General features: G+C 34.1%; 1 protein-coding gene across 3 annotated transcripts in view; it reads left to right on the top strand.

Moving 5' to 3' along the window:
• Positions 1-14,943, top strand: part of CHD1 (chromodomain helicase DNA binding protein 1) — a 74,790-nt gene that overhangs the window by 30,058 nt on the left and 29,789 nt on the right. For all 3 annotated transcript variants that reach the window (XM_070465855.1, XM_070465854.1, XM_070465856.1), the window contains 14 exons: positions 757-906; positions 1,044-1,318; positions 2,288-2,513; positions 2,681-2,781; positions 2,991-3,169; positions 4,023-4,150; positions 5,002-5,218; positions 5,885-5,974; positions 6,847-7,037; positions 7,717-7,905; positions 9,179-9,341; positions 10,207-10,359; positions 12,143-12,214; positions 13,021-13,170. In XM_070465855.1, coding sequence (XP_070321956.1) covers positions 757-906; positions 1,044-1,318; positions 2,288-2,513; positions 2,681-2,781; positions 2,991-3,169; positions 4,023-4,150; positions 5,002-5,218; positions 5,885-5,974; positions 6,847-7,037; positions 7,717-7,905; positions 9,179-9,341; positions 10,207-10,359; positions 12,143-12,214; positions 13,021-13,170 — 2,284 coding nt within the window. The remainder of the gene's footprint in view (positions 1-756; positions 907-1,043; positions 1,319-2,287; positions 2,514-2,680; positions 2,782-2,990; positions 3,170-4,022; positions 4,151-5,001; positions 5,219-5,884; positions 5,975-6,846; positions 7,038-7,716; positions 7,906-9,178; positions 9,342-10,206; positions 10,360-12,142; positions 12,215-13,020; positions 13,171-14,943) is intronic.

Here is a 14,943-nt window from a genome sequence, read left to right as displayed (position 1 = left end):
ATAGACTAAAGATAGTAATAAGGGTAAGGTAGTTAGTGACTGTTGGTTAAGATGGGATGTTTTTATTTTTTTCTTCAATTTTTTGATACCTTATTTTAAGTTTCTTAATGTATAATATTTTAAAAATCATTTTTTAAAGGGTATGTTTTTAAAAATCACAATCTCCACAAAATTAAAGTGAAAGGAATTATTATAGAATCTATTTTGAAATGGCAAGTATAACTAGACAGGATTTTCAAAATTAAGCACTGTGACTCTAAATTTGCATACTGTGTTTTCACCTAAACTACACTTACTTGAGTTACATTTTGAGGTATGATTAAATGAGTAACAAAAAACTCTGGAGTTGGAGAAATCTATAAAGAATATTTTCCAGCATTTTCTTATTCTACAGATAAGTGAGTATTTTTATAAAAAGTGAAAATGATATTTTTTATATTAGCTGGAATATAATTTAGCTTGATTATTTTTATATTTTGTCAGACAAAATTTGCTATATATGTATAACTTTTATTTGTGGTGTCTCAGAGGGTAAAGCGTCTGCCTGCAACAGGGGAGACCCTGGTTCCATCCCTGGATTGGGAAGTTCCCCTGGAGAAGGAAATGGCAACCCACTCCAGTACTCTTGCCTGGAGAATCCCATGGATGGAGGAGCCTGGTAGGCTACAGTCCATGGGGTCGCAAAGAGTCGGACACGACTGAGCAACTTTACTCACTCATGTATAAGTAAACATCCTTTATATATTTTATATTCAGTGAAGATTGGCAGATGTCTGGATCGGGATCTCCCTCTCAGTCTGGTTCGGATTCAGAATCTGAAGAAGAGCGAGATAAAAGCAGTTGTGATGAAACAGAATCTGATTATGAGCCAAAAAATAAAGTTAAAAGTAGAAAACCTCAAAATAGGTAAGTATAGTATGTTCTTGGTTTGATTCTGAAAATTGTTGGTTATAGAAGGTATTCGTTCTTTTTCTTAGAGTTTCTCAAATCTTGTTTTATGCCAGTATTTCTGTAAAATACCTCTTTTCTTCGGTTTTCCCTAGATCTAAGTCAAAAAATGGAAAAAAGATTGTTGGACAAAAAAAGAGACAGATTGATTCATCTGAGGAGGAGGAGGATGATGAAGAAGAATATGATAATGATAAAAGAAGCTCCCGTCGCCAAGCAACTGTCAATGTTAGCTATAAAGAAGATGAAGAAATGAAAACAGATTCTGATGACCTCCTGGAAGTCTGTGGAGAGGATGTTCCTCAACCTGAGGAAGAGGAATTTGAAACAATAGAACGGTTTATGGATTGTCGGATTGGAAGAAAAGGAGGTATTAAAGAAAAAGAAAAGAAACCATTTTGGGTTTTGTTTTTCAGTAATATTTGCTAGAGTGAATTTTTCCCTAAAGACTTTTCAACTTTGAAAGCTGAGAGTGGAGTTTTTACTTTTATACTTATTTGCTATAAAATATACCTTGCTTCTGGAGAAGGAAATGGCGACCCACTCCAGTATTCTTGCCTGGAGACTCCTATGGGCAGAGGTCCCTAGCAGGCTACAGTTCATGGGTTGCACAGTCGGACACGACTGAGCGACTAACACACACACACACCTTGCTTAAACTGAGCGACTAACACACACACACACCTTGCTTAAACTGAGCGACACACACACACACACACACACACCCACCCACCCACCCACCCACCCCTTGCTTAGGGTTTCCCTGGTGGCTCAGTGGGAAAGAATCTATTTTGAGGTATTGTCCTACCTCTGATAAGCTTGAATCTTATCTCTCAGTCAATGAATTTCCCCCTCCCTCCTTCCCTTTTCCATATATTTGTGAACATACAGTTTATCTTTCTCTTGACTTATTTTACTTAACTTGATGCTACTGAGGTCAATCCATGTTGTTACAGATAGCAGATTTCCTCCTTTTTATGGCTGAATAGTATTCCATTGTATATGTACGTACAGTGTGTTTTTATCCAGTCATCTGTTGGATGCTTACAGTCTTTCCATGTGTTACCTGTTATAAGTAATGTAACAGTGAACATGGGAGTGCAGCTATCTCTTCCACATAGTGATTTCAAACATGTAGTTTTTAAGATGATTTTTAGTTAATAATTCTCTTCTGGAATTCAGTTTCTTTTATGAATGTACAATGTAGTTTCCTATAAACTCATACCCTGTTTGTTACTTATTTAAAAGAGCACATATTTTTCTGTTTATATTCTTGAAATTTTGAGTTGAAATACTTCTATAACAGAATCACATGGAAGTATCGTACTTTTTTTTTCAGCTACTGGTGCTACTACAACCATCTATGCAGTTGAAGCGGATGGTGACCCGAATGCAGGATTTGAAAAGAATAAGGAACCAGGAGAGACCCAGTATTTAATTAAATGGAAAGGGTGGTCACATATCCACAATACTTGGGAGACAGAGGAAACCCTTAAGCAGCAAAATGTTAGAGGAATGAAAAAATTAGATAATTATAAGAAAAAAGATCAGGAAACAAAAAGATGGTATGTTTTATGTTGGAGTTAAAAATTAGTGATGTTTAAATTTATTTGTTTCAATTTCTTCATTATTCAAACTGATTCACATTTGAGTGACAAGATGGGAGATTTTGTGCTACAGATGGGATTTAGGGGAGATTTTTAACTTTGTTCTTGGGTTAATAATCTTTCAGGTTGAAAAATGCTTCTCCAGAAGATGTGGAATATTATAATTGCCAGCAAGAACTTACAGATGATCTCCATAAGCAGTATCAAATAGTGGAGCGAATAATTGGTTAGTAATAAATGATTCTGATTAAACATTTATTTTTCCACGCTTGAAGTCATCTGAAAACTTAGTTTTGCTTGCACATCAAATACAGTATCTTGCTTTTATAATAATAATAGTGTAAACCAGATGGCTTATTTTTACTTGTATAGTTTTTACCAAGAATTATTCTTTGGATGAAATTCAGTGTAAAATATATCTGATTTATCTCACAGCTCATTCCAATCAGAAGTCAGCTGCTGGCTATCCTGATTATTATTGCAAATGGCAGGGCCTTCCATACTCAGAGTGCAGCTGGGAAGATGGCGCTCTTATTTCCAAAAAGTTTCAAGCATGCATAGATGAGTATTTCAGCAGGAATCAATCAAAAACCACTCCTTTTAAAGACTGCAAAGTGAGTATTGTTTGCCATTTTTAATTATTAAAACTGTATTTATGCATCATAAATATTACAAGCCCACATAGAGAGTTGGATCCTGATTTCATACAGGCTACAGGAGAGAACTGCTTGGATGGTAGGTCCTATAGGAAATAATATTCCTGTAATTACTGTGCCATTTTAGATGTGGCACTGTCTTCTAGACTTGGTGACTGAAACTGTGTCAGAAAGATAATAAATTGGTGGTGGCAATTGTGGGGACTGGGTTAGGGAGATCAAAAAGGGAAAGTTTCTTGGAAACTAGATGTATATGCTTGATTTAAAAGGTAGTGAATATTATCATTGATGATAGGAAAGGCTAAGAGGGATGTCCCCATAAGAAAGTGTCAAGGACTGCCTTGCCTAATATTTAAAAGTTACTACTAGTGATAGTTTGGGGTCTGTGTACTACTAGAATTTGTTTTCTTATTATAAGATTTAATTAAATTCATAAGGGTAATTTACAAATGAGAAATCAAATGGAAAGTTAAACCAGTTTTATGTTTTATTTCTAGGTCAGGGCTGGAACTGTGGTTAAATGACTGAATTTAACATAGCTTTTACTTGTGAAGCATGTGAGATCCAAGTATTTAAGCAAGAACTCACTTACCTATGTCATTTTTTGTTCCCAAATAAGACCAGAATATTTCACTGTACATTGTTATAGAAAACAGACTTCTTTCAGTCTTCATGTATATTTTTTCATGGAATTTCTGAGCGTGATGATTTGAGATGAAATTTTAAAATTTATGGTAAAAGCTGAGATCTTCATCTTTTAATATGATTTCTTATGTTTAATAATTCATGTTAATATTTGTTTCTACAAAAGGTATTAAAACAAAGGCCAAGGTTTGTAGCCCTGAAGAAGCAGCCATCCTATATTGGAGGACATGAAGGATTAGAATTAAGAGATTATCAACTGAATGGTTTAAATTGGCTTGCTCACTCTTGGTGCAAGTACGTATATTTTGAATTGTTTATTTAAGAGGATAAAATTTTTGCAAATACGGGGTTTGGAAAAGATTTCCACCAGCATAAAGGATAAGACCCTCTGGTATTTATATATAGGTCTTTGAATTTCGTATTATATAAACAGTTGTTTAGTTGCTCGGTCGTATGGACTACATAGCCTGCCAGGCTCCTCTGTCTGTGGAATATCCCAGGCAAGAATACTGGAGTGGGTTGCCATTTGCTTCTCCAGGGGATCTTCTCTTCCCAGGGATCGAACCTGTCTACTGTCTTGGCAAGCGGGTTCTTTAGCATTGAGCCACCAGGGAAGCCCTGTATAAACAGTACTTCTTATATTAAGAAGAAAAAGAGCCTTTTGATTGTTGCAGTATTTAAATATGTTTTAATTGAAATTAGAATATGTATACATTGTTTCACAGTGTGGGCTGGTTCTCTTCCAGTTATTCCTAATAGCTATTTTGGCTTCTGTTTTTCTCTTCCTTTCTCTTGTGTCCCCTACTCTGTTTTTGGCAGTGTAGGTGACTAGGGTGCAGTTTTTTTGTTTTTTAAACTTTAATGTAGCTGTAGTTTTATCTGGACTCTACCACTTGTAGATGGATTGTGTCCTTATCTCCATAACTGACTGTAAATAATTCTGTTAATTTTTAAGCTGCTTTTATGTTCTAAAATCATAAACTCTCTCTTATACTATTACAGTTAATAAAAATGTGTATTGTAAATAATACCTATCAGATTAATCTGATTTAACTTCATATAAATTTATACATGGATTATGTATAAAGGTTACTTGTAAATTTGAGTCTTTATTGCATACATGATTTTTGTTTTTCATTTTGCAGAGGTAATAGTTGCATACTTGCTGATGAAATGGGCCTTGGAAAAACAATACAGACGATCTCATTTCTGAACTATTTGTTTCATGAACACCAATTATATGGACCTTTTCTGTTGGTCGTACCACTCTCCACTCTCACTTCCTGGCAAAGGGAGATTCAGACATGGGCTTCTCAAATGAATGCTGTGGTTTATCTAGGTGACATCAACAGCAGAAACATGGTAAGTTGTTTGCCACAAATTTAGAAATTTAGACAAACTCATCTTTGAGGACAAGTCTTTGGTCTTTATAAAGTCTTAGTTTCCAGCATTAAACTTGTTACACAGTAAGATTCATCACATGTTTGGTTGGCTTAATAAACATTACTTTTTGTTTTAGTGTTATTATATGTATATTTTTCCTGCCTTATTACAAGTTTGAAATGCACATGAAGCCTACAGAAGAACGCAATGAAGTCCCCACATCCTCACATCCAGCCGCGCAGCTTTAACCCTTGCCTGCTCTACTTCATCTGTCTCTCTACATGAGACTTTCCTCCCAGTTACATTGTGACGCAAACCCCAGACATACTTTATCCACAAAAGAGAAATCACTTTTGTTTGGTCATATGAACAGTTTCTTCAATGAAAAGCATATATTAAAAATGTGGCTATTAAAAAAAAGTGTGTTTTTTTTTTCATGGAAGGTTTTGATATGCTGGAGTATTTATATTTTACTTAAAAGTAAGATCAGTGTAGCTTGTACTGTATAAAGAATTGTTATTTTATTACATAAACATATAGATGGGTTTTTTGTATTTTGAGTGGATTTAACTTCAGATATTCAAGTAAAAGTATACTTTTTAAAAAGATGTTTATTTTTAAATTGTCTTTGAAATTTCTTGATAGATACGAACTCATGAATGGATGCATCCCCAGACCAAACGGTTAAAATTTAATATACTGTTAACAACTTATGAAATTTTGTTGAAGGATAAGGTATGTATTAATCTGTTTTTCTGTTTGGTGTGTACCAGTTTTTCCTTTACGTTATGGATAGGATAAAAAGATAAACATAAATCAGTGGTCAACAGATTCAAAGTCTGTGGATCAAGTCCGGTTTATCTGTTCATTTATTTTTTTTATGATCCTTGAGGTAAGGTTGATTTTTACATTTTTAAGTCTTGTAAAAACAAACCAAAGGATATGAAACTAGCTTGGTATAGTGTCTGTTGATTTGTAAGGTCTTTAAAGAGGAGAAAGGATTACACTACCACTGGGTAAATGCTTTATAGCTATTGTCTTCTTTAATTCTTCATAATTATTTTATAATACACTTCTGTCCCTATTGTGAAGAAAAATCAGAGTCTCAAAGAGACTTTGCCTAAACTTGCCTAAAGTCATGCAACTTTTAAGTAGCAGAATCAGGCTCGTCTCCATAAGTCAGAGACCTTTGTATATATATTGTAAATAAACAGTTCATAAAAATCATAGCAGTGAATTTTAACTACACTTGGAGTTAGATACTGTTCCAAATTTATTTTGTCCAAATTAACATTAATGAGGTTTTTACTGGACTTAGGCTATAAGCATCGTGAAATTTTAAAATGACACTATAGTTTTTATTTTCAGTATGTAAGCTAGTAAAAACTTTCACTTGATAATTATACTGTTTTTCTAATGGCTGAGTTAGTCATGGAAGGAACTTTTGTTTTTCATTCTGAGTTGAAGATTCCAATAAATTTTAGAATAGTACGTACTTTTTATTTGAAATATTGGACATAGTTTTGTTTTTAAACTTGCCTCATTTTAATGATTTGAATTCCATTTTTCTCTAGAAATATTAACTATGTTCTTCTGTTCATTTTAAGGCATTCCTTGGAGGTCTGAATTGGGCATTTATAGGTGTGGATGAAGCGCATCGATTAAAGAATGATGACTCTCTTCTGTATAAAACTTTAATAGATTTTAAGTCCAATCACCGTCTCCTTATCACTGGAACTCCTCTGCAAAACTCCCTCAAAGAACTCTGGTCTTTGCTACATTTCATTATGCCAGAAAAGTAAGATAAGATACAATTTTAATGTTAGTTTCACTTGCTAGGTTTAGCAGGAAAATAATTAGTGTAGATAATAAGGTCAGAAGAAGGTTTTATTGTCCCAAACATTGGATCAGAGATTATTAAGAAGAAAAGAAATGGGACGGAATAGAATTTGAAATAATATTTTGATTTTTCAATTTTGTAAATAAATAAGCTTGAGCCATGGATAATAAATTATAACAGTTGATTTTGCCTGTTCAGAATATCCCTTTAAAATGGAAGTAGTGTCATTCTTAAATAGTAGCAATAACAATAACAAGGTATTGTTCAAAAATTCCATTTTCTAATAATTTTAGGGAAAGCAGATTAAATAAGATAAATAACTTGCCCAAGGTCATACACATATTTTCTTTCAGTAGTTTTATAACTTTCTTTGAGAAATATTTTAGTGATAATTACTCCCATACTTGAAAATATTTATTTAACTCAAGGAAACTAAGCAATTTTTCATAAAATAGCTTATATTTTACATCTGTAGATATACAATAGATTTCTTAGAAGGATAGTTATTAGAAGTGATTAATTTTAACTAATTTTCCCCCCTAAAAATCTGTATTTTGTTTATGTCTGACTATGCTGTAAAATATCAAATGCAATTTGACTTTTTTCACTGATCCTTCCATTTGCTTAAATTTTTAAGGTTTTCTTCCTGGGAAGATTTTGAAGAAGAACATGGCAAAGGCAGAGAATATGGTTATGCAAGCCTCCACAAGGAGCTTGAGCCTTTTCTGTTGCGCAGGGTTAAGAAAGATGTGGAAAAATCTCTTCCTGCCAAGGTTGAACAGATTTTAAGAATGGAAATGAGTGCTTTACAGAAACAATATTACAAGTAAGCTGTAAACAGAGCAAATGTTCAGAGGTGCCCCCCAGCCCTGATTGGGTCTTAGAGAGCAGTAACAACTCTTGAATTTTAGAATAGGTTTATTCTATGGCATACTGAGGCAGAGAGAGATTTAATGGCATGTCTAAGATCACAGGTGATAACAAGACTAATTCATCTTATAGCACATCATTAGTTGTGTTTCTTTATTTTGTTCTATGTTACATTATAGAAGGTTTCTTTTTAAGGTTTAGGATTGCCGTGATACCAAGGTATTATTATGTAATTCTGATAATTATGTTATTGACAAGTGGAAGTAGAAGCCAGAGAAACAAACTTAGAACAAAATTTTAGGCCCCTCTGCTTTTTGAAAAATGTTAATAAATCATATTTTGTATAATTTATGTATGTTGGATCTGTATAGTAACACTTCAAAGAATCAAAAAGAAATATCCGTCCTAGTTTCTATTTAGACGTTCAGTTGCATAAAGCTCTGCTTCATGCATTTGAACTCTCAGAAACATATTTTATGATAAATCTATAAGTGCCATTCACTTTAAAAATACATTTACTACATAAATGTTACATTTTTGTTATGGAAAACTTCAGACCATATACAAAATAGGATAATAAACTCCATCACTCAAGCTTGGTCTTCAGCTCATAGCCAGCCAACCTCACTTCCCCTATCGGTGTCATTTTGAGACAAATCAGATAAAATTGTTTCAAGTTCCTTCAAAAACTAACCTTGTACAAAGGAAGAAAATAAAAGATGTTAGACAAGGTAAATCATGGTGAGAGGAAATGTTATGCATAATTTGCAGTAATAAAATAGCCATCTCTTAAGTTGCATGTGTATTGTGTAACTATTTTAGAGAAGGCAGTTTGGCTAAACCAGGTATCCTCATGAGGTGTGAGGTATCTGCATTAGTTCCTCAGCATAGCAAAATTTGTTGGAAAGTTAAGATAGATTATAAAGTTGACCATTTTAAAAATAAATTTGGGGGTAAAGGATTAATGCACTATTAATGCATTATGCACTATTAATTCACTATGTTATGTTAAGCCTTTACTGTGTATAGTTAATGGTTCAGATAACTATGTGTTGTCATGAGTCTTACAAATGAGGTTCACTTAGTTTTGTGAACACAGTTTAGTCCTTTGTCTTTGGAGTTGAACTTCATAATGGTGCAGTTTTGGTTTGGTAGTTAATTTTTTTAATGGTTTTAGAATTCATCCTGGTAATTATTACATCATTTTCATAATCTTTATTTTTAAACAGGTGGATATTAACTAGGAATTACAAAGCCCTCAGCAAAGGTTCCAAGGGCAGTACCTCAGGCTTTTTGAATATTATGATGGAGCTAAAGAAATGTTGTAACCATTGCTACCTCATTAAACCACCAGATAATAATGAATTCTATAATAAACAGGAGGCCTTACAAGTAAGAATTTTCAAATTTTATTACTTCATGGTAAAGCAAAATTCTAAAAATGTTTATTTCAGTTTTAAGTGAAAATAGCACAATGCTTTCAATATATTGATTAGATGTTCTTTTTGGTTAATGGTATATTTAAATAATGGTGCTGTTTACTTTTTAGTGTTTATAAAAATATTTTAAAGTTATAATTTATCCATTTAGTCATTTTGATTTTTTTTTTTTTAAAGCCGATGTAACTGTGGTCTGTCACACTTTATCCAGCAAAAACCCCTTGGTGTATTTTTCATTGTGAGGAAAATTTTACTAATAGTGATTGTGCTGAATTTGTGACATGGCAAATGGTAGTCTTAAGAAGGGCATCTGAACCTTAGATCTTTCTCTTCCTATCACTTCTGGAAGACAAACGAAGAGTGTGAGGAAGGCACAGTTGTCATCCAGCTGTGGTATTGCTTTGAAGTACTGTCAGTGACTGATGCCTATAAATTAGAAGACATTTCTCACTCTTTCAGAACCTTTGATGACTTGTTTCTTCTTTCAGTGTATTAGTTGTCACTTAGTTGTTTCAGCTAAGATTTTTGGAGAAATGGTGTGATATCTAACAAATAGAGTGAAAACAGTGCCTTTTTTTTGGTCTCCAGAAAATGCAGCAAATCCTAGGTGCTAAATGGCAAGGAAAATTTAGCTTAAGTCGTAGAACAAATTGATCAAGGTTCTAAAAAATTTTAAAAACGTAAATAAACTGTTTCAACATTATGAAAATTAAAAATCTTAATTTAAAATGAAGAAACTGGTCTTGTGAGACATTTGTTTCATTTGATACAGTTCTTTTAACATGTTATAACAATTGTAATTTATTGTTTCCTTATAGCACTTAATCCGTAGCAGCGGAAAACTAATTCTTCTTGACAAACTGTTAATTCGCCTAAGAGAGCGAGGCAATAGAGTTCTTATTTTTTCTCAAATGGTGCGGATGTTAGATATACTTGCAGAATATTTGAAGTATCGTCAGTTCCCCTTTCAAGTAAGCATTTCATTTTGTCTTTTTTTGTTGATTTAAGTTTTGTCTAATCACTGGGTATGTTTGAAATTCTTTTGTAAATGAAGAGTAGATTTTATATAACCCATACTTTTTTTAAGAAAATAGATCTGTTTAAAAATTTTTGTCATTATTCCTTTTCTTTTTCCTCTTGACTTTACATTTAACAGCAAAGCAGTTTTTCTTTGTGTTTCTCTTAAATGTTCAAATGAAAGGGGCAGCCTTATGTATTAGGCTTTAGTCTGAGGAAGGACAGGAGCGGGCAGTACTTCTGGTGTTACCTGAACTGTTGCAGATTCTGAAGACTGTATGCTCATAGCTATTCTAATGCATAGTTTGCTGAATAAAAATACATGACTTTAGAGAATATACCAGAGAGCAAAAAGGGCTTCTATTCCATCTCTTCAATATTTATTTTGAAGTTAATTCAGTATAATTACAGCTAATATGAATGTTTGGGCTTCCCTGGTGGCTCAGTGGTAAAGAATCCTCCTGTCAGTACAGGAGATGCTGATTCAATCCCTGGGTTGGGAAGATCCCCTGGAGAAGGAAATGGCAAACCACTTCAGTATTCTTGCTGGGGAAATCCCGTGGACAGAGGAACCTGGCAGGCTACAGTCCTTGGGGTCGCAAAGAGTTGCCCACAACTGACTAAACAACAACAAATATGAATGATATATAATATCATTATATCAATATATATATCAACATATATATCAATATATATATATCAATATATAATGATATATAATAGAGTCAGTCTTAGTACTTTACATCTGATTTATTTAATCCTTAGAGCAATTTTATGAATAATACCTGGAATATAGCAACTAGCATATGTAGCTAATAAATGACTTGTATTTAGTGCAGACAGTAAAGTAGAAGTAGAATTAGAATGATGAACCTCAACACACATAATCCCTGCTCTACTGGAGCTGACAGTCCCATGTGGGAGACAGACGTTAAGCAGGCAATGACAAATAAATGTAATGTTATGACTCTGGTAAGTGCTATGAAGAACAGATGTTGGGTGATATCAACATGATTGAGATACATCTAGTCATTTAGGAGGAAAAGTAAAAAGAATGAAAGGTTTTACTAGTTCTAATTTTTATGAAAAACAAACTTGGCACTTTAAAACAGCTTTTGATTTTGGATTTCTCTTGTTTAGCTGATGTTTAGTAAACGCTCAGCGTAGGACATGGCAGGCACTGTGCATGGTGTTTTACTGTGTCCTCGCACTGCATGGAGGGAGTAGTGCCTCCTATGTTCATTTACTGAGGGGGAGACTGACAGGAAAGAGGCAGACTACTCGCTCACGGCGCTGGTGAATAGCAAAGGTGCTCAGATGTTTAAAACTGTGGGCTCTAACCCATTAATGGATCTGAGGATCAGTTTAACGGGTTGTTTAAATGTTGTACTAGCATTTTTAAAAAATAAAATAGATAATAAAATAATAAGGGTATATCACAGTACACTGTCATGAAACTTGCTTTGAGTGTGTACTGTGTATTCATTGACATGTAAAACATTGTTTATAGTGGGTCTCAAGTAAAATGATGATCAGTGCTATTATATACTATTAGCAAAAGTAGTTCTGATGGTTAAGAACACAGACGTTGGAGACAGAATGCTTAGTCATTGCTTTCCTACCTGTAAGTACCTCCTGGTCTTATCAAAAGCAGTGCTGGCTTTTTCGTACTTGGTTTTAATTCCTTTTAAAAGTTTTGATTCTGTTACAATGCAGTATTTTAATGTTTTATTCCAGAGATTAGATGGATCAATCAAAGGGGAGCTGAGGAAACAAGCTCTGGATCATTTTAATGCTGAAGGATCAGAGGTATGAATGCTTTTAAAATTGTAAATAAATTGTTTCAGTCATTATTTTAGTCATAGTTGTAGTTTTTTAAGAAAAGTGTTATTGGTGGTAGCCAGTTTTGATTTACAAGTGAGGTTTTAAAATCCATAGTATCTGTTAAACATGAGGAATTCTACCTTTTTGTATCAATACTATTTCAATATAGGACAGTTAATTTGTGTCTAAATAAACTAGCCCATTTTGATTTAGAATTCTTTATGAATTGTTATTATTCCCATATATATTTGTATTTGGGAGTCTTGGTTTTTGGTTTTGCTAGCAGCAGCAGATACATTAGTAATTTTAAAGCTGTGTTTCACTTTTATTGGTAAAATAGCTTTTTAAAAAATGTAATAATTTAGGGCAGTGCTGGGCCCTCATTGCTCCACATGGGCTTTCTTCAGTTGCGGGAAGCACAGGCCGCTCTCGCATTGCAGCTCGCAGGCTTCTCCTTGCAGTGGTTTTCCTTGTTGCGGAACGGGGGCTCCAGGCACCCAGGGCTCAGTAGCTCCTGCACAGGAGCTCAGGAGTTGTGGCTCACAGGCTCCAGAGCACCGGCTCGGTGGGTGTGGTGCATGGGATTAGTGGTCCCACAGCATGAGGGGTCTTCCCACTCCAGGGATCCAACCCATGTCTCCTGCATTGGCAGGATTTTTTTTACTACTGAGTCAACAGGGGAGCCTGGTAAAATACTTTTTAAATGCAAGAATTCAGTTATAATATTCTCACATTGATTATTCACAATCACAGTTAAGAATTTAAAATTGTGCCTTTATATTTCCTTACAGGATTTCTGCTTTTTGCTTTCCACAAGAGCTGGAGGTTTAGGAATTAACTTAGCCTCAGCTGACACTGTTGTCATATTTGATTCTGATTGGAATCCACAAAATGATCTTCAGGCACAGGCTAGAGCTCATCGAATTGGGCAAAAGAAACAGGTATTTTTTATCCTCCTTATTTTACTGTCTTGGAGTCTTTTTTATCATCAGTGTTTAGAATTTATTTTGGTTTATCCTTCGGATAAGATTGTTGAAACAAGCATATTGTTATTGAACAGATAGAGTGCTGAGGAGGTTGAATTTATCACAATCACCTAGAAATTGAGAGAACTGAGAAAGCTATGCCTGAATAGGATCATGTACTCTTTTTTTGATCATAATTCTGTTCACAACTGTAGACTATAATCTACTGTAGAATATAATGTTTTTCATTCAGTATATAAAAATATACATTTAAAAATATCTTCATATACTTATTTTAACTATTGAAAGGGATTTTGCATCATACATTGTTCCTTTTTTGTTAGTCATGTACCCGTAAGATTCTCTTTGCAAAATAGCCATTCTCATAATTTTTGTATAACTCTCTGGAACAGTTGTAATAGCCCTTGAAAAAAACCATCTGTCATCTTTTTGATAGCTTGGTTCTTGTATTTTAATTACATTTACCCTCATCTGGGATAGTGTCCTGAAACTTCTTCAAAGCAGGAGGTGATAAACAAGTAGCACAAAGGGGTTTAGAACATTTTATTTACTTTTTAAACATTCATATTTTCTACTGAGAACTAAATCCATAATATAAAACTAAAACAATGTTTTACCCAAATAATTCTCATAAAAGAGAGGGAAACTTGAAACAAAGATGACAATAAGCCAAAACAAATTACAGACTGTCAAAAAAATGAGAAAGTGAGGAAATAGGATATTCTTACAGGTGAGCTGGGCCTAATGTATTTGTGAAGAGATAACATATTTCTGTGTTATGAATGAAATGGGGGAAAGTGTTAATTGCACTGATAGATACCTCCTAAGTTGAAGTCCTCAACACATGGCTAGACAAAACATTCCGCTTACACTACTTAAAGACTTTGGCTACCACATCCTCTAATAGAGGGTAGAAGAATGAGGACAGATTAGGAAAAGAATCAATAAGAGAAAATACTATAGAAAGCTGTGTGGTAGACCTCTGGGAGGAATACCTGAATAAGATCACAAAATAATGCAATCAACTTTCTTATCATTGTGTTAAAAATGTTTTAATGTAAGTATATGTATGAAGTATATTTTCATTATTAATGAGGTAGATTCTTTTATTATTTCATTATTGGTGACATGTAAGATTCCTATGGTTCATGTCTTGCTATTTTAGTAGTAGTTGGTTCTAAATCTGATCAGAGGAGTCTTAAGATCTCCTTTTAAACACGTTCATGCAGCAGCTACACAGTGAGTAGTTGTAGGTTACTAGTGCAGATTTGTTTTATTGGTGTCCTAACACTGTGCACATTTGGAAATAACTTTTGATAAAGATCTAAATAATACAGTATTCAGTTATCTACAGATTTACACAGTAGTTGCATTACTGAAAAAATTAATGTGTACTGTAACTTTGTAAGAAAGCTTCATGTTTATATTAAAATATGTATCATTTAGACTCAGTTCAGTCGCGTCCAACTCTTTGCGACCCCGTGGACTGCAGCATGCCAGGCCTCCCTGTCCCATTACCAACTCCCGGAGTTACTCAGAACTCATGTCCGTTGAGTCAGTGATTCCATCCAACCATCTCCTGCACTGGCGAGCAGGTTCTTTACCACTGGGGCCACCTGGGAAGCCCCTCATCCAACCATCTCATCCTCTGTCGTCCCCTTCTCCTCCCACGTTCAATGTTTCCCAGCATCAGGGTCTTTTCTAATGAGTCAGTTCTTTGCATCAAGT

This window comes from Odocoileus virginianus, chromosome 3 (assembly GCF_023699985.2).
Source record: "Odocoileus virginianus isolate 20LAN1187 ecotype Illinois chromosome 3, Ovbor_1.2, whole genome shotgun sequence".
Classification (NCBI taxonomy): domain Eukaryota; kingdom Metazoa; phylum Chordata; class Mammalia; order Artiodactyla; family Cervidae; genus Odocoileus; species Odocoileus virginianus.
Note: the sequence above shows the minus strand (reverse complement) of the source record. Positions and strands in the feature narration are given on the sequence as shown.